Below are 14669 nucleotides of genomic sequence, written 5' to 3'. Positions count from 1 at the left end.
AGAGATAGAAACCTCAATGATGAGAGAGAATCATTGATTGGTTGCCTCCTGCACGCCCCCAACTGGGGACCAAGCCTATGCATGTGCCCTTGACCAGAATCGAACCTGGGACCTTGATGTCCACAGGCCGACGCTCTATCCCCTGAGCCAAACCAGCTAGGGCTGGACTTCCGATCTTAAAAGATAAGCAGTCATTACCAAAGGCAGCAAATATTTGGGTGGCATGAGGCTGCAAAGGCCATTCCAAGCAAAGAGGCAGCAATGCAGTGAGAGCTGGAAGGCGGACATCACAGCACAGTGGGGCTGCGGGCATGAGGAGGGCCAGGCAGACATGGCTGGACAGATGGGAACTGGACTCTGCAGAGCCCTGGATACCTGATAATGCGTGCGTGTTCCGCGGAAGTCTGCGGATGATTGCAAAATAAAGAAGGCGAGCATGTTTGCAAAATGGAAGCATTATTATGAAAGGAATGCTGAGGGCAGAGTAGTCCTGGGATTCTGACTTATCCAGAATGAAGCTCCATTCTCAGCTAAACACACACAGAATCCCCTGCCTGGATAGTAAAAGGTAGGCTGCTTTCCGGCCAGCCCAGTGGTGATTTAGATGGAATATCCCCAAGAAGTTCCATTCCCAGGGTTCTTTTATCTAGAGTCAAAGACACTCCCTTCTGCTTCTCTGCTGACTTCATTATCTCCTCAGCAACCGCTGGCAGGGGTCAGCTGGACTCTTGACAGGTGATATCTGCTTCACCATTCAAAGCCTTGCCGGGTCAGTCCTGGCCAGGAGGGCGGATCTCTTTTATCTCTAGGCTTTGCTTGATCTAATCAGGCCTTGAACTATCCTGCCAGCTTGGCTTCAGGTTACAAATGCTTTCTTATTTCTTTTCATTCTCTTCCTCAACTTAATTCAATCGTGAGTTTCTTGTTACCTATTCACTATTCAAACACCCCCACTCTCCGCCACCCATGCTCTATTTGTAGATTTTGCCTTTAGAATTTACTCATGTGAAAGCCATTATAATAGGTTTGACCTGGGAAGTACCTCACAAAGTATAACAATTTTAGATTTGTGCTTAAAAATCATTGTATAGCCAAAACCGGTTTGGCTCAGTGGATAGAGCGTCGGTCTGTAGACTGAGAAGTCCCAGGTTTGATTCCAGTCAAGGGCATGTTCCTTGGTTGTGGGCACATCCCAGTGGGGGGTGTGCAGGAGGCAGCTGATTGATGTTTCTCTTTCATCGATGTTTCTAACTCTCTATCCTTCTCCCTTCCTCTCTGTAAAAAATCAATAAAATATATATATTTAAAAATCATTGTATAGGCAGAGAATGGGTTGAGGTGAGAATGGGGTCTTGCTTGAGGCAAGGAAATCAGTAGGAAACTGTTGCAGGTCACTCATGTGGGTGACTGTAAAGACTGGGGTTCTCTTGTGCCATTCAGGATGGAGAGAAGGGAGTGGGAGTGAAGGATATGAAAGAGGGAGGATGAAAAGGGCTAGGTGATGAATTGGCTGTGGGAAGTGAGTGACAAGGACACTTGACTTTGACTTGGGCCCTGAATAGATGTAGAAACCATTTTTTTGAGGGAGCGGGGGTTGGCTTTGATTACACTCCACTTTGGAAATGCTGGGTTTTAAGGGTCCTTGTCCATGTACTCCCAGTACATGGAAATATGAAACTGAGGAGACAGAACTCAGTCAGAGATGTGGATTTTGTGTGTATGAATCAGGGAAAGAGCTGACTCAAAATATAATAGCTTGGAGAAGGTGGGAGTCTGCTAGTATTTCTCTCTAGTAGACTAGTTGCTGACCCAGTCTGTCAGGCAGCTCTGCTGCACAGGTCCATCCAGGGGCCCAGGATGGTGAGACACCTAAATTTCTTTGTAATACCTACCTTCCAGAGTGGCTCCTGTGTTTCTCCAGTTCCAGTCAGTGGGGAGAGGAGGCATTGGGAAGGAACATAACGCATGTGCTAAGCTCTGCATCAGTCACCTCTGCTCACATTCCACTAGGGAGGGCTCACATGGCTGGGCCCTGCTTCAAGGAAGGCTGGGGAATGTGGTGTCTGGATGGTAGTCTGTGTTCCCATAGACTACACCAATGGCCGGCAAACTCATTAGTCCACAGAGCCAAATACCAACAGTACAACGACTGAAATGTCTTTTGAGAGCCAAAACCCGACTTCTGCGCATGGGCCATGAAGTTTCAATCCCACTGTACGTGTGTGCCAGCACGTGGTATTTTGTGGAAGAGCCACACTCAAGGGACCAAAGAGCTGCATGTGGCTCATGAGCCACGGTTTGCCAACCACTGGACTCCACGATTCACTCATTATGAAGAGGTGGAGAACAGACTGGGGTGAGTCGGAGCACTAACAGGTTACAGGGCATAGAGGCAATTGAGTGCATGGGAGTAAAGAAGGACACGCCAAGAGGTGAGGTGACATGTGTGGCCAAGGACAGAAGTTGGGGGATGGCAACACTAACAGCCGAGGAGGAGTCACCAACTGTAGGAAAGAAGAAATGGGAAGCAGTGTCCTGCAGACCAAAGGAGAAGAGGATTTTAGGAATGACTGTTGTTTGGCGGTTCAGACTAGTCTCCCAGGCCAGACTCTTTGGGTTAAATCTTTGATCTGCTTCTTACTAGCTATGTGACCTTGGGCAAGTTGTTAATCTTTCTGTGCTTCATTTTTCTCACCTTTATTGGTGAAATCCAACCTGGAAAAAAGAGGATTGTCAGAGTTCTTATCTCATAGGGATGTTTGGAGAGCTATGTGAATTAACCCTTGGATCAGTGCCTGTCTGTAGCATGTGCTTATGGTATAATAATAGCTGAGAGTTAAAGTAAATCAGAAAAGTACCCATTGCGTTTTTCAAATAGGATACCTATTTAATAGATCTATGAGCAAGTATTTTACATGCATTATCCCCTTTAAGCCCTGACATAATTCTTTGAAGGTTACAGTATTGTTATCTCCATTTTACAGATGAGAAAAATGAGGCCCAAAGAGGGTAAGGGACCTAGCTAGTCACAGAGCTAGTCAGTGACTTAGCTCAGATCTAATTGATCCCAAGATTTTGAGATGTGAAATACTGTTGAGGAGCAAGCTGAGCTTTTATAGATATTTTTTTCCACTTCTAAACATCACTTTTATCTATTAAGTGAGATAATAATAGTACCTGCCTCATTATAGTCTTGCAAAGATGAAATCAAGCTACTTAATGGGAAACCCTTAGCAAACCACTGGGAACATAATAAATACAAATCTTCAAAGCATTGTAGTAGCTAATGACAATAATAACAGTAATTTATTTATTTTATTTTTTAAATATATATTTTATTGATTTTATACAGAGAGGAAGGGAGAGAGATAGAGAGTTAGAAACATTGATGAGAGAGAAACATCGATCAGTTGCCTCTTGCACACCCCCCACTGGGGTTGTGCCTGCAACCAAGGTACATGCCCTTGACCGGAGTCGAACCCGGGACCCTTCAGTCCCTAGGCTGATTTGATGCTCTATCCACTAAGCCAAACCAGCTTTGACTATAACAGTAATTTATTAACAACTTATTGAAGTCAATAGAAAAATTAGCAGCCTCTGATTGGAGTTTACACTAGCCAAATTGCCCCTGGTTGAGCCCCTGGTTATATATATTTGGGCTGGCTGAAGCTAGATTTTTAGGTCAAGGTTTTGGGGACTTCATGTGGTCTCCCACTTTTCTTGTTTCAACACTTTCCCACTTCTTACAGTGGAACATTTAGGTGGATGGAAGGCCCAGTGAAAGGCAATGTGAATGGGCAGCTTGGGAAGGCTCTTCTGCTCCATCCGGCAGCGAGTGCTGGCTGCTGGAACTGGCCTCGCTGGGAGGCCAGCACCTGCTGGGCTTCCTGACAATAGTCTAGGACCACATTTTATTTGTCCGTTTTTTGTTTGTTTTTTTCCCCATAAAAATGAAAAATGTTTGGCAAATGTAGTCTTTTCAATTCAATGGTTTTGCTATCTAATGGAGATATATTGATGATTAAATGAGACCTGAGGGTCTGCCATTATTAAGAAACTAGAGGCCTGTTGCATGAAGAGATTCAAGCAATAGGCCTTCCTTCCCTTGGCTTCCAGCACCAGTTTTCCTCCTGCACCCGGGACCCAGGCCTTTGCTCCAGCCAGAGTCTGCTGCCTTTGCTGCAGACTCTAACTCCAGCCAGAGTCTGCCTTCTTCATCTTCACTACAGGGCCATAGTGCCATTCCTGTAGATCCCCTCACCCCCCACCCTCCCTCTCATAGCAGGTGTCCTGCCCCACCTGGCCACTCCATGCTTGGAGCAGTTGGGCAGCTGCCATCTTTGTCTTTCTAATTTGCATATTCCCTCCTGATTGGCTGGTAGGCGTAGCAGAGGTACGGTCAATATACATGTTTGTCCATTATTAGCTAAGACTAGAGGCCTGATGCACAACATTCGGGGAGTGGGCCTAAGCTGGAAGGTGGACATCCCCTGAGGGGTCCTTAGCATTGCAGCATCAGTGAGAGAGGCTTCTGCCACTACCACTGTGCTTGCCAGCCGTGGGCCTGACATCTGGCTGAGCTGCGCTCTCCACCAGGGGCAATGCCTGTGTTCAGCATCTGCCCCCATGGTGGTCAGTGTGTGTCATAGCTACCGGTTGTTTCACCGTTTGGTTGATTTGCATATTGGAGTTTTATTATATAAGATAAGACTTTCTCTACTTCATTTCCTGTGTCTGGGCTTGGTTAACCTTTCTTTTAAGAGAACAGAAAGTTCCGTAGTGAATTTTATTACTTGCTGCTGAGCTTTTTTTTTTTTTTTTTTTTTTTTAAGGACGTATTTATTTCCCTGCAAAGCTTATGGTTGTCGGTGGAGAACTTGTGGTCCAACTGTTTAAAACTCATGAACTGCTATCATTCATTTTTTAATTTTAGAAGCACTAGCGCAGAGATTATATATTTGTACCTGATGATTAGCACAGTCCTTTCAAACTTGAAAGTCGTGTTTATTATAATAAATCCATTAGGAAAATATCGTACTGGTATGTATGGCACCTAGACTGTATTTATACTTTTATTTCATAAGCCCAGGAGAGCTGTCTAACTCTTTGCCATGGTCTGGGGAAGCCATCGGTGCTTTTCTAATTTTAGAAACTCATTTTGGAGATAGATTAGAGAATAATTTCAAGTGTATCATTTCCTCGAGTGAAATGAGGCATCTGACATGCCTTCAGATAGATTCCAGGAAATGTAGGGATTAGTAATTTTTCTCTGATAAAAAGGTAATGTTATTTACTGTTAATAGGCGATCAGAATTTTAATATTGCAGCAAGTAAAGCAGGTTAGCCAATGTGTCTTATTCATAGCTTTGGATTATCTGAGGATATTAATGTAAGGCTAGCATAACTTTAGTTAGGAAGAAAACAAATTCAAGGTAAATCAACTCAGAGTATTTTACTTTGAGAAAAGCAAATAAGTGCAATTCATTTCTTTCCAATTCTGATTAAAACAACTTTTGTGAAACAGAACATTTCTATTTTCTCTTTTTGACTCAACAGAAATGTTAATTTATGTAACTAGATTATATGGAAAGACATCTATATTTGTTTTTCCTCTAGACTTAGTGTCTTGCTTTTCAATGAAACTACCAGAGTTTGCATTGAGAAGTGTAAACATTATGCATGATTATTTGATTGGCTTAAAATAAGTTCACAATTTGTGTTCAGACTGAATTATTTCAATGGGGATAATGCAGAAAGGACCATAAGCTCACAGTTGTTTCTATTAAAAATTTAGAGAGTGGCTGAGGAGGACAGTTATTTTATGCAAAGAAGTCTGGGAAAATACTGTCTTATCAAGAAAAGGGTATTGGAAAGTTAACCTTTAACATTAAGTAATTGTGTAATGAACCACTAATATTGAGCAATATGCTGCAAGTTTCCACAATGTCGTCTGAGTCATCAAATATTAAATTGTGTCAGTATAGAAAAATTTGTGCTTTTATTTATAAACTAGTTTTTTATTACATATTAGAGGATGGCAGAGTCCCTCTGTCTGGCCTGCAGGGATTGTGCTGAAACCGGCATTCCAATTTCCCCCCCCGAGGGTGCAGGCCAGGCCGACGGACCCCATCAGTACACAAATCTGTGCACTGGGCTTCTAGTATGCATATAAGATCTTTGGTTAATCTCTTCCCGTCTCCTCTCCTCCCCCATTCCCTCGGAGATTTATCAGTCTGTTCCTTGTTTCCATGTGTGTTGAGTGTCTGCCCCCTGGTGATCAGTGTGTGTTGTAGCTACCAGTCGAATAGTCGCTTAGGCTTTTATATATAGAGATTTACAACCTGTATCTTTTTATTAAACAAAGGGTTTAATACAGTACACAACAAGAATGATGCAATGAATTAATAATAAAATATAAATAACATTGGAAAGTCAGGGTTAAGAACAGAATAATTAGACATGCCTAATATGAGGACAGATGGGGTTGTGGAGTTTCATACTTGCCCAGCAGCTTTCTGAAAGCTCAGATGAAAAGGAGACATCATCATTTGCATGATTTAATGGTAGAGTAGAATATTTTACATTTTCAAAGGGAATGAAACTTGAAAGTATTTTTTCAAGTGAGATTTTAAAAAATCTTCTACTCTGAATTACTACCTAAGAAAATATCTTCAATATTATTTTGTATTAATTTTATTGAGCAGTTTCTTACGGTATTTTTATCTTTAATATATTTTATTGATTTTTTTTACAGAGAGGAAGGGGGGAGGGAAGAGAGATAGAGAGAGAAAAAGAGAGAGAGAGAGAGAGAGAGAGAGAGAGAGAGAGAGAGAAACATCTATCAGCTGCCTCCTGCACATGTCCTACTGGGGATGTGCACACAACCAAGGTACATGCCCTTGACTGGAATTGAACCTGGGACCCTTCAGTCCGCATGCCGACGCTCTATCCACTGAGCCAAACTGTTTTGGCTCTTATGGTATTTTTAAATACACATTAGTGGAGAAAAATATACAAGGCATAGGCTAATATATTCCAGTGTAGCAGATTTTGATAGTCTGGTTTGATACATGGATGTAATTTTAAAATATATAGAGAAGTCAGTTGATTTCATCTTTTAAATAATAACTTTTTTTTCTGATAGAGAAGGGTAAACTTTAATTAATGAATTCTGATGACAGACATAAGTAATTAAATTCCATCTTGTTTTGAGGGGTTATCTATGTATTGTGTAAACTGAGGAAGTGATAATACTGACACATTTTTATAAAAGTTGAGGAATCGAACTAGGATCTTTGCTTTGAATAGACAACCCTGGCCCCCTTTAGCAGAGACATAACATTTAGGTCCCAGTTATCAGGAAGGAGACCAGGGCCTAACCATGTGCCATGTGATACAATGCCATGTCCACTCTCCTGGGGCACCTGAAAAGAATTTTGCGTAGAATCAGAATCCATTTTTAAGACCTTAGTTGTTTTAATATTATATTGCATTTTCTAGTTTTTTTCAAGTTAAAAATCAGTATTCTCTCCTAGGAAGCATTGATAAAACCAGGCAATCCGGAGGGGACCATCAAGATGACGAAGTGTATACACTTGGCAAACTTGGAGGCGTAGGAATACGTAGTCTAGAGAAGAGGATGGTTAAAGAGATGTGACAGCTCCTCAGGCATTGCTCTCTACCTTCTGGAAAAAGGATTGTCTGAGAGCAGAACTGTATCTTATTGAAAGACAGCTTCCAACAAGGAAATGCTTGTTAAGGACTACTGTTTTTCGCTCGGCTGGTGTTGCTTAGTGCTTAAGTGTCGACCTATGAACCGGGAGGTCACTGGTTCCATTCTCGGTCAGGGCACGTGCCTGAGTTGCAGGAATGATTCTCTTTCATCATTGATGTTTCTATTTCTTTCTGAAATCAATAAGCATATTTATTTATTTTTAACTACTGTGTTCAAGTATGGACAGAGCTCTCTAGTGAGGCCCTGAGTTCCTCTATTAGAAGCATTTTCTTTTTTTAATTTTTTTTATTGTTTAAAGTATTACATACGTCTCCTTTCTCCCCATTGACCTCTTCCTGGCCACCCTCACAATCTAGCACAAGCTCTCACCCTCCCACTGTTTGTGTCCATGGGTTCTGCTTATATGCATGCATACAAGTCCTTTAGTTGACCTCTTACCCATCCCCATTCATGCCTTCCCTATCAGGTTGATTGGCCTGTTCGATGTCAAGGCATTTTCTTTGATGTATCTGTGTGTGTGTGTGTGTGTGTGTGTGTGTGTGTGTGTGTGTGTGATATACTTTCTTGTTTCTTTGCATCTCTTGTGATTTTTTTGTGGTTTTTTTTGTTGTTATTGTAGAAAACTGGACATTTTCAGGTGTCTTCAAACTACGGCTTGCGGGCCACATACGGCCAGCAGAAGAGTCTGATCCAGCCCGCCAGGTTTTTTGGGCAGTGAGCGCAGCCGAGGTGTTACAGTAGGAATTAGTAGTTCATATAATCCGGCCCTCCAGCTCTCTGAGGGACCGTGATCTGGCCCCCACTTTAAAAAGTTTGAGGACCCCTGTGTGGCAACTCTGTAAATCAGGTTCTACCTCCTCCCAAAAGCTTGTGGTTTATTGTTGCTATTTGCTCATTAATGATTTTTCTGAACTCATTTTGTAGTTTCTCTATTCTTTGTCATGTGTGGCCCCTAAAGTCTATGCTCTGTTAGCTTTTGGTCAGTTAATGAATGAACAGATATTTCCTTAGATGCCTAGAACCAGTAAGTCTCCCAGCCTTTGCCAAGGGTACACAAAGCCTCATTACCATGTACCAAACCCCATTCTAAGTGTTTAAATATGTTTAGTCATTTAATTCTCTCCAAGTCTCTAACAGTAGGCTGTATTACTCTGAATGTTTTTCAGATAGAAAACTGGAGCATAGACAGATTAAGTAACTTGCCCAAAGTCACATAAATTATCAGTAACAGAGCAGGGACTTGAAATTCAGAATTCAGGCTCTGCAGTTCATGATCTTTTTTTTTTTTTTTTTTAAAGAACAAGTTCTTGGTTTCATTGATATATATATATTTTAATATTTTATTGATTTTGTACAGAGAGGAAGGGAGAGAGATAGAGAGTTAGAAACATCGATGAGAGAGAGTCATCGATCAGCTGCCTCTTGCACACCCCCTACTGGGGATATGCCCGCTACCAAGGTACATGCCCTTGACCAGAATCGAACCCGGGACCCTTCAGTCCCCAAGCCGTTGCTCTATCCATTGAGCCAAACCGGTCTCGGCCAGTTCATGATCCTGAACATTCTGTGCTGTGTCACAAAAGGATGCTTGTTGGAATGACACACAAACTTAAGTGTGAATGAGTTCTGATAGACTAGCTCAGTGGAACTCTTTGAAAAATATTTGAACATTGATAATTTGTGTTTGTGAAATCTATTTTGGTTTTCCAGAGTGTCTGTGTGCAAATGCATATTTGTATGTATCAAATAGGTAAGATGGCCAGAGAAGTGATCTTATTATGCTGATGTTAAATAATAGTAAATTATAAATATTTTAATTTTACTTTTGGTTAAATTGATGAAACATGGATTATCTTTTACTGTTAATTTGCATTACATTATGTACTAGAAAAAAACGTAGTTATTGAAATATGTCTGAGTAGTTATACATGATTTTTTTTATTTATTTATTGAGAGTTATGAGTTATTGGGGTATAATTACTAATCATTATCTTTAGAAATCTAATAATTATGTATCATTCATTCCCTCTTTCAATATAATGCAGAAGTTCTAACAACTGACTCTTGCCTTCCTTGCTTTAGTTGAGTTCTTTGTGGAATCTAGAGAAGAAAACAAGGAAGCAGTTATATAAATAATGATCAATTTCTTTTTATTCAAGTAGCTGCCTTAATAGGGTAAGCACCGACTCACTTTTACCCTGAACCTAGAGTAAAAACTGGAAAAGTCAAGGTTTTGTTGGGAGATAATTTTCCATGTGTCTCTTGCTTGTCTTGTGAGAGAAGAGTCACTGGCTGCTTATATTTTGTTTGGTTGTGCATAGCAAACAGCCTTCACAACGAAGAAAGTGTGTCCCTCCAGAGAAAAGGGCAAGTTTTCTTACTGTTCAAGACCATGATGATAATGTTTCTCTCCAATGCAAAGAACAAGTATTCTTCCTGCCCATTATAAAAGATTAGGAGACCCGGAGCAGCAGCTGCCAGGCTGGGAACAGCCAGGCCCGGAGCAGCAGCAGCCAAGTCCAGAGCAACTAGGTTGGGAGCGGCAGTGACCAGACCCGGAGCAGCTGGTTGTGGAACTAACCAGAGCAACAGAGGCCAGGCCCAGAGCAGCCAGGCCTGGGACAGCTCGCTCCTCGCCTGCCCTGCCCCACGGCTGCCTCTCAGACATGGCTGGAAACTTTTGCGGGAACTTGAGGGTCTGCTGAATCAAGTGATGAAGGCTTAGATCTGGGTGTGATGAGTTAGTATAGCGCGGGGGTGTTGATCTGTGAGTGCCTTGGGTGGGGCCTGGATGAGGCTGGTTGACCTATTTGGAAATGTCTTTTGTGTGAAGTGTATCATTGGGCATGTGGAGGTATTATTGATATGAGAAAATGCTAAGTAACTGATTACTATCTGAAAAGGGATTTACTATCGGGGAAAGGGGGGGAGGAAGAGACTGAACATAAACTGTGCACCTATGGATGAGGACAATGGGGGATAGGGAGGGGGCGGAGGGCGGGGTGGGAACCTGGTGGAGGGGGGAAGAAATGAGGAACCTTTGTAATAATATGAACAGTAAAGATTGATTTAAAAAAAAAAAAAAAACAATTACAAAACCAGTATCCTTAGGTTTGAGGACAGTCTTTAAATAATTATTTTAATTAAAACTGTGTAGCTCTATTATTGATTATAATAATAGAATTCTCTCTAAATTGGCCAATTTTCAGAGGACAATGTGAACTAAAACTAGATCACTAAGTTATATTTGACTGAGAGAAGGTAAGAAATTAAAGCCAATCTATTACTTAAAAAAAAAAAAATAATAAATAAATAAATAAATAAATAAATAAATAAAAGATTAGGGTTCCCAAAAGATTGGTGTTGTGCAACCCACTCAATGTGCAGGGGTCATCTCGCTATCTTCATGTTGTTCTGGGGACTCAAGGAACTGGAATATACTCTGGCTATTGCTATTGCTGTGAATGATAAAATTCTTTTTCTCCCTTACCAGCATCCACCAAACCACCGCAGGCTAGTTTGTTAGCTTCCAAATAGAGTAACATCTCAGAATCTTCAAAGTTTTTGAAATTTGTTAATTGTTATAAAATTCCCATGTTTTTACCTTAATCTAGAACCAGCTTCTTTTTAGAAGAGGGAATTTTCACTTTGTTGTGGATTCATTAGCGACATGGCAGGTAGCCTATACTTCGGTCACCTGTGAGGTGACTTATGACAGTTGTTAGCCACATTATACCTCCATGTATTTGCCCCTCAACCCCCATTTTCCTTGCTCATGGATTTTTTTTCCTCTTTTTATTCCTTCTCGTCTCTTCTTTCTGTATTATCTTCTTTGACTACCATAGGTACTCGCTAACCTTTCAAATTAAAACTAAACGCAAACAAAAATCTTGCTTATTTTTTTAAGTCAGATGTCAAATTCTTACCTGGTAGAACTAGAACTTGGAGCCATGTCAGGAAGTCCCCCATGTAAACATCTGCTGCAGGCAGTGGACAGAGGTGTGTGTGCATGTGGGAGGTAGGGAGAAGGGAACAAATCGACTTCCACTCACCAGCATGCTCAGCAGTAGCCTGGAGAAATATTCCTGATTTCTGGAGAAAAGCTTCTGACCAAATGAACAATAATCAAACAGTCTACACAAATAATAATAATGATGAAACTTTAGTTTTTGAAAAATTGGAGTCAGTCTGTGTCAGAAGTTTGCACTCTGTGGCCTGTTCCCCAAATCTGGACCACAGCTACATCATCCATTCATTTACATTTTGTCTGTGGCTGCTTTGGTGTTTCAGTGGCAGAGATGAGTAGGTGGAACAGAGACCACGTGGCCTACAAACCATAAAAGAGTTACTATCTGACCTTTTATCAAAAATAAAGTTCACCAACCCCTGCTCTAGACATGTGTTTTACCAGCAGCTCCCAACTTCAAGTAGTAAGGAAGAAAGAAAAAATCACTGGGCAGGCTTTTCAAAGAGTTCCATCTCAATCTCCCCTCTGGCTTCTCACAGGTGTCCCTGTTGAGAGTCACTGTTTTAAACTTTAGAATTCAGTCGTTTTGTTCCATTAACTGATAGTGATTGTTTTCATCATTTGGCCCTCTGTAACTCACCCAAAGTAACTTTGACTGTGTCATTTCTTTTACAGGGTTGTGGGAAGAAAATGTACTCCTTTCTGAGAGGAACCAAACAACTGCAGGTGCTAAGGTTTCTGGGGATCTCCATTGGAGTGACACAAATCCTGGCCATGATTCTCACCATCACTTTGCTCTGGGCTCTCTATTATGATAGGAGGGAGCCTGGGACAGACCAAATAATGTCCCTGAAGAATGACACGACTCAGCACCTGTCATGTCACTCAGTGGAACTGTTGAAACCAAGCCTGACAAGGATCTTTGAACACACCTCCATGGCGAACAGCTTCGATACACACTTTGAAATGGAGGAATTATAGAGAATGTCAAAAAAGGAACCCACTCAGTTATTTTATTTTACTCGTGAGTTTTTGAGCACAGAGTTGTTCCAGAAATGTGTAGAAATAAAAATGTTATAAATCGACGACTACGCATGTCATTTTGAAATCTTTAAAACAAAGAGGTAAAAGTTCCATATATTATATTACCACATGGACAATAGTTGATGCCATTTACAATGCCAAGGCCAGATCTAAAATCCACTTTATAGCTGTGCCAGATTTTTACTAAACATAGTATGCTTTGAGGTTTTTGCTTTGGTACAGATTGACCAATGTTTCTGCATGCCTACTATGGAGGGATTGGAGCTACAGTAAAGCTCTATTTACTTCTGTAAGCTCTCTCGTATATAAAGTACCAGTTAACTGCTAACATAGAAAGTAAAACAATACTAATGATTTTTATTCTTTGGTGATATATTTTTTGAGGGTAAAATAGATTAGACATAAGAAAAGTCTGAGGATTGGTGACTACCTAAATGTGATTTTTGCTAGTTACTAAAATATTCTTAACTACTTCCAAGAGCAAACTAACGTATTGTCTTAAGCTGATCAGGGATCTATGTGTATATGAGAATCTGTGTTAAGTCTGTATAACCCACTAGATTTCAGTTCTTATAATGTTAATAACAATTGTGAAAAGGATACATTTGTCCTGTATAACAGCATTATTCTTAACCTTTCCTGTTAGTAGAGTTTTAAAAATCTGTCTTGGTTTTTACATTACAGTACATTACATAATTGTTAATTTAAATACGTAACCACTGATTTTGAAAAATTGCTAGTGTGATACAAAAGGAGACATTATAATGCAGAATGCAGTCTGGTTCCTAGGAAGTATTAATAAGAAAATTTACACACAACTTATCTCATTTAGCAAAGACCTGGATGCTATCTTTCTCTCAAACTAAGACTCTTTTTGACATTAAACACTTATTAAAAAAGCTTATCTTTGCCTTCTGGAAACAAAAAGTGACAGTATCCAAGTCTGAATATAATTCTTCAGAGAATAGTGTTCCCTTTCTCCAGGGAAATGCTGTGAGAATCATTAAGATAAGTGGCAACTTAACCAGATAATTTCTTTGCTTTATTTCACTGATTAAGATACTATGGTGAAATACACAGATTATTAAATTTTTTACAAGAGTAAATATATTTATTTAAAATGGGAAAAGTGCATTTTACTGTATTTTATCTATTATGTTTTTTTCTCAGAAAATGGAAAGAAAATGAAAACTTGTCAATAAATATTTTCTAGAGAGTAATAATTTGTCTGTCTAATTTATATAATTGTAAGCCCTTTTACCACTCAAGAAGATTGGCAAAGGGAGAAAAATGTGAGAAGAAATGATTGAATATCGTAATAATAATGATTTTCAAACTCAAGCTAACCTATTAGAATACTTGACACCTGGTGCATGAAAATTCATGTGCTGGATGGGGGGTTCCTCAGCCCAGCCTACCCCCTCTCACAGTCTGAGAGCCCTTAGGGGCAGACGGCAACCTTGTACCTGGCAATTGGGGGAAAGGGATGCCCCCATCAAATCTCTGCTGCTGCCACTGCTGGCAGTGCAAGCCTGGGCCAGCCCTGGTTACCTGAGCCTTGGGCAGCCCTGGGCAGATGGGCAACCATCATTGAGACTTGCCTGCACCTTGGGCCAGCTCTGGGAGGCATAAGGGATTGGGTGCCGCCATCTTGTGGGTGATGCCATCTTTGAGGATGTGACAGTTAATTAGCATATTCTCTATTAGATAAGGTGCATCTTCAATGAGAAAAGATAAAAGATGCCCATTTACTTTTCAAGTTTGATTTTGAGCTAAATGATAATGTAATTAATTGATATAATGTATTATATAAAAGTACCCATTTATGTTTATCTCCTCAATATTTTCATATCCCAGTTTTTAAAGTAATTTTAAGAGAAAAATAGCCTAAGGACTACAATATTTTAAATCAACAGCTAGATT

At 40.5% G+C, this 14669-nt stretch overlaps 1 protein-coding gene across 2 annotated transcripts in view; it reads left to right on the top strand.

Annotated features, from left to right (window-relative positions):
* TSPAN12 (tetraspanin 12) overlaps window positions 1-13751 on the top strand; it is a 73462-nt gene extending 59711 nt beyond the window's left edge. For both annotated transcript variants that reach the window (XM_036425410.2, XM_045576295.1), the window contains exon 8: window positions 12378-13751. In XM_036425410.2, the coding sequence (XP_036281303.1) occupies window positions 12378-12683 (306 nt within the window). In that variant the 3' untranslated portion in view covers window positions 12684-13751. The remainder of the gene's footprint in view (window positions 1-12377) is intronic.
* Window positions 13752-14669: the final 918 nt, after the last annotated feature.

The sequence above is a fragment of the Pipistrellus kuhlii genome, unplaced genomic scaffold (assembly GCF_014108245.1).
Source record: "Pipistrellus kuhlii isolate mPipKuh1 unplaced genomic scaffold, mPipKuh1.p scaffold_m20_p_10, whole genome shotgun sequence".
Lineage (NCBI taxonomy): Eukaryota > Metazoa > Chordata > Mammalia > Chiroptera > Vespertilionidae > Pipistrellus > Pipistrellus kuhlii.
This window is presented reverse-complemented; position numbering and strand designations above follow the sequence as displayed.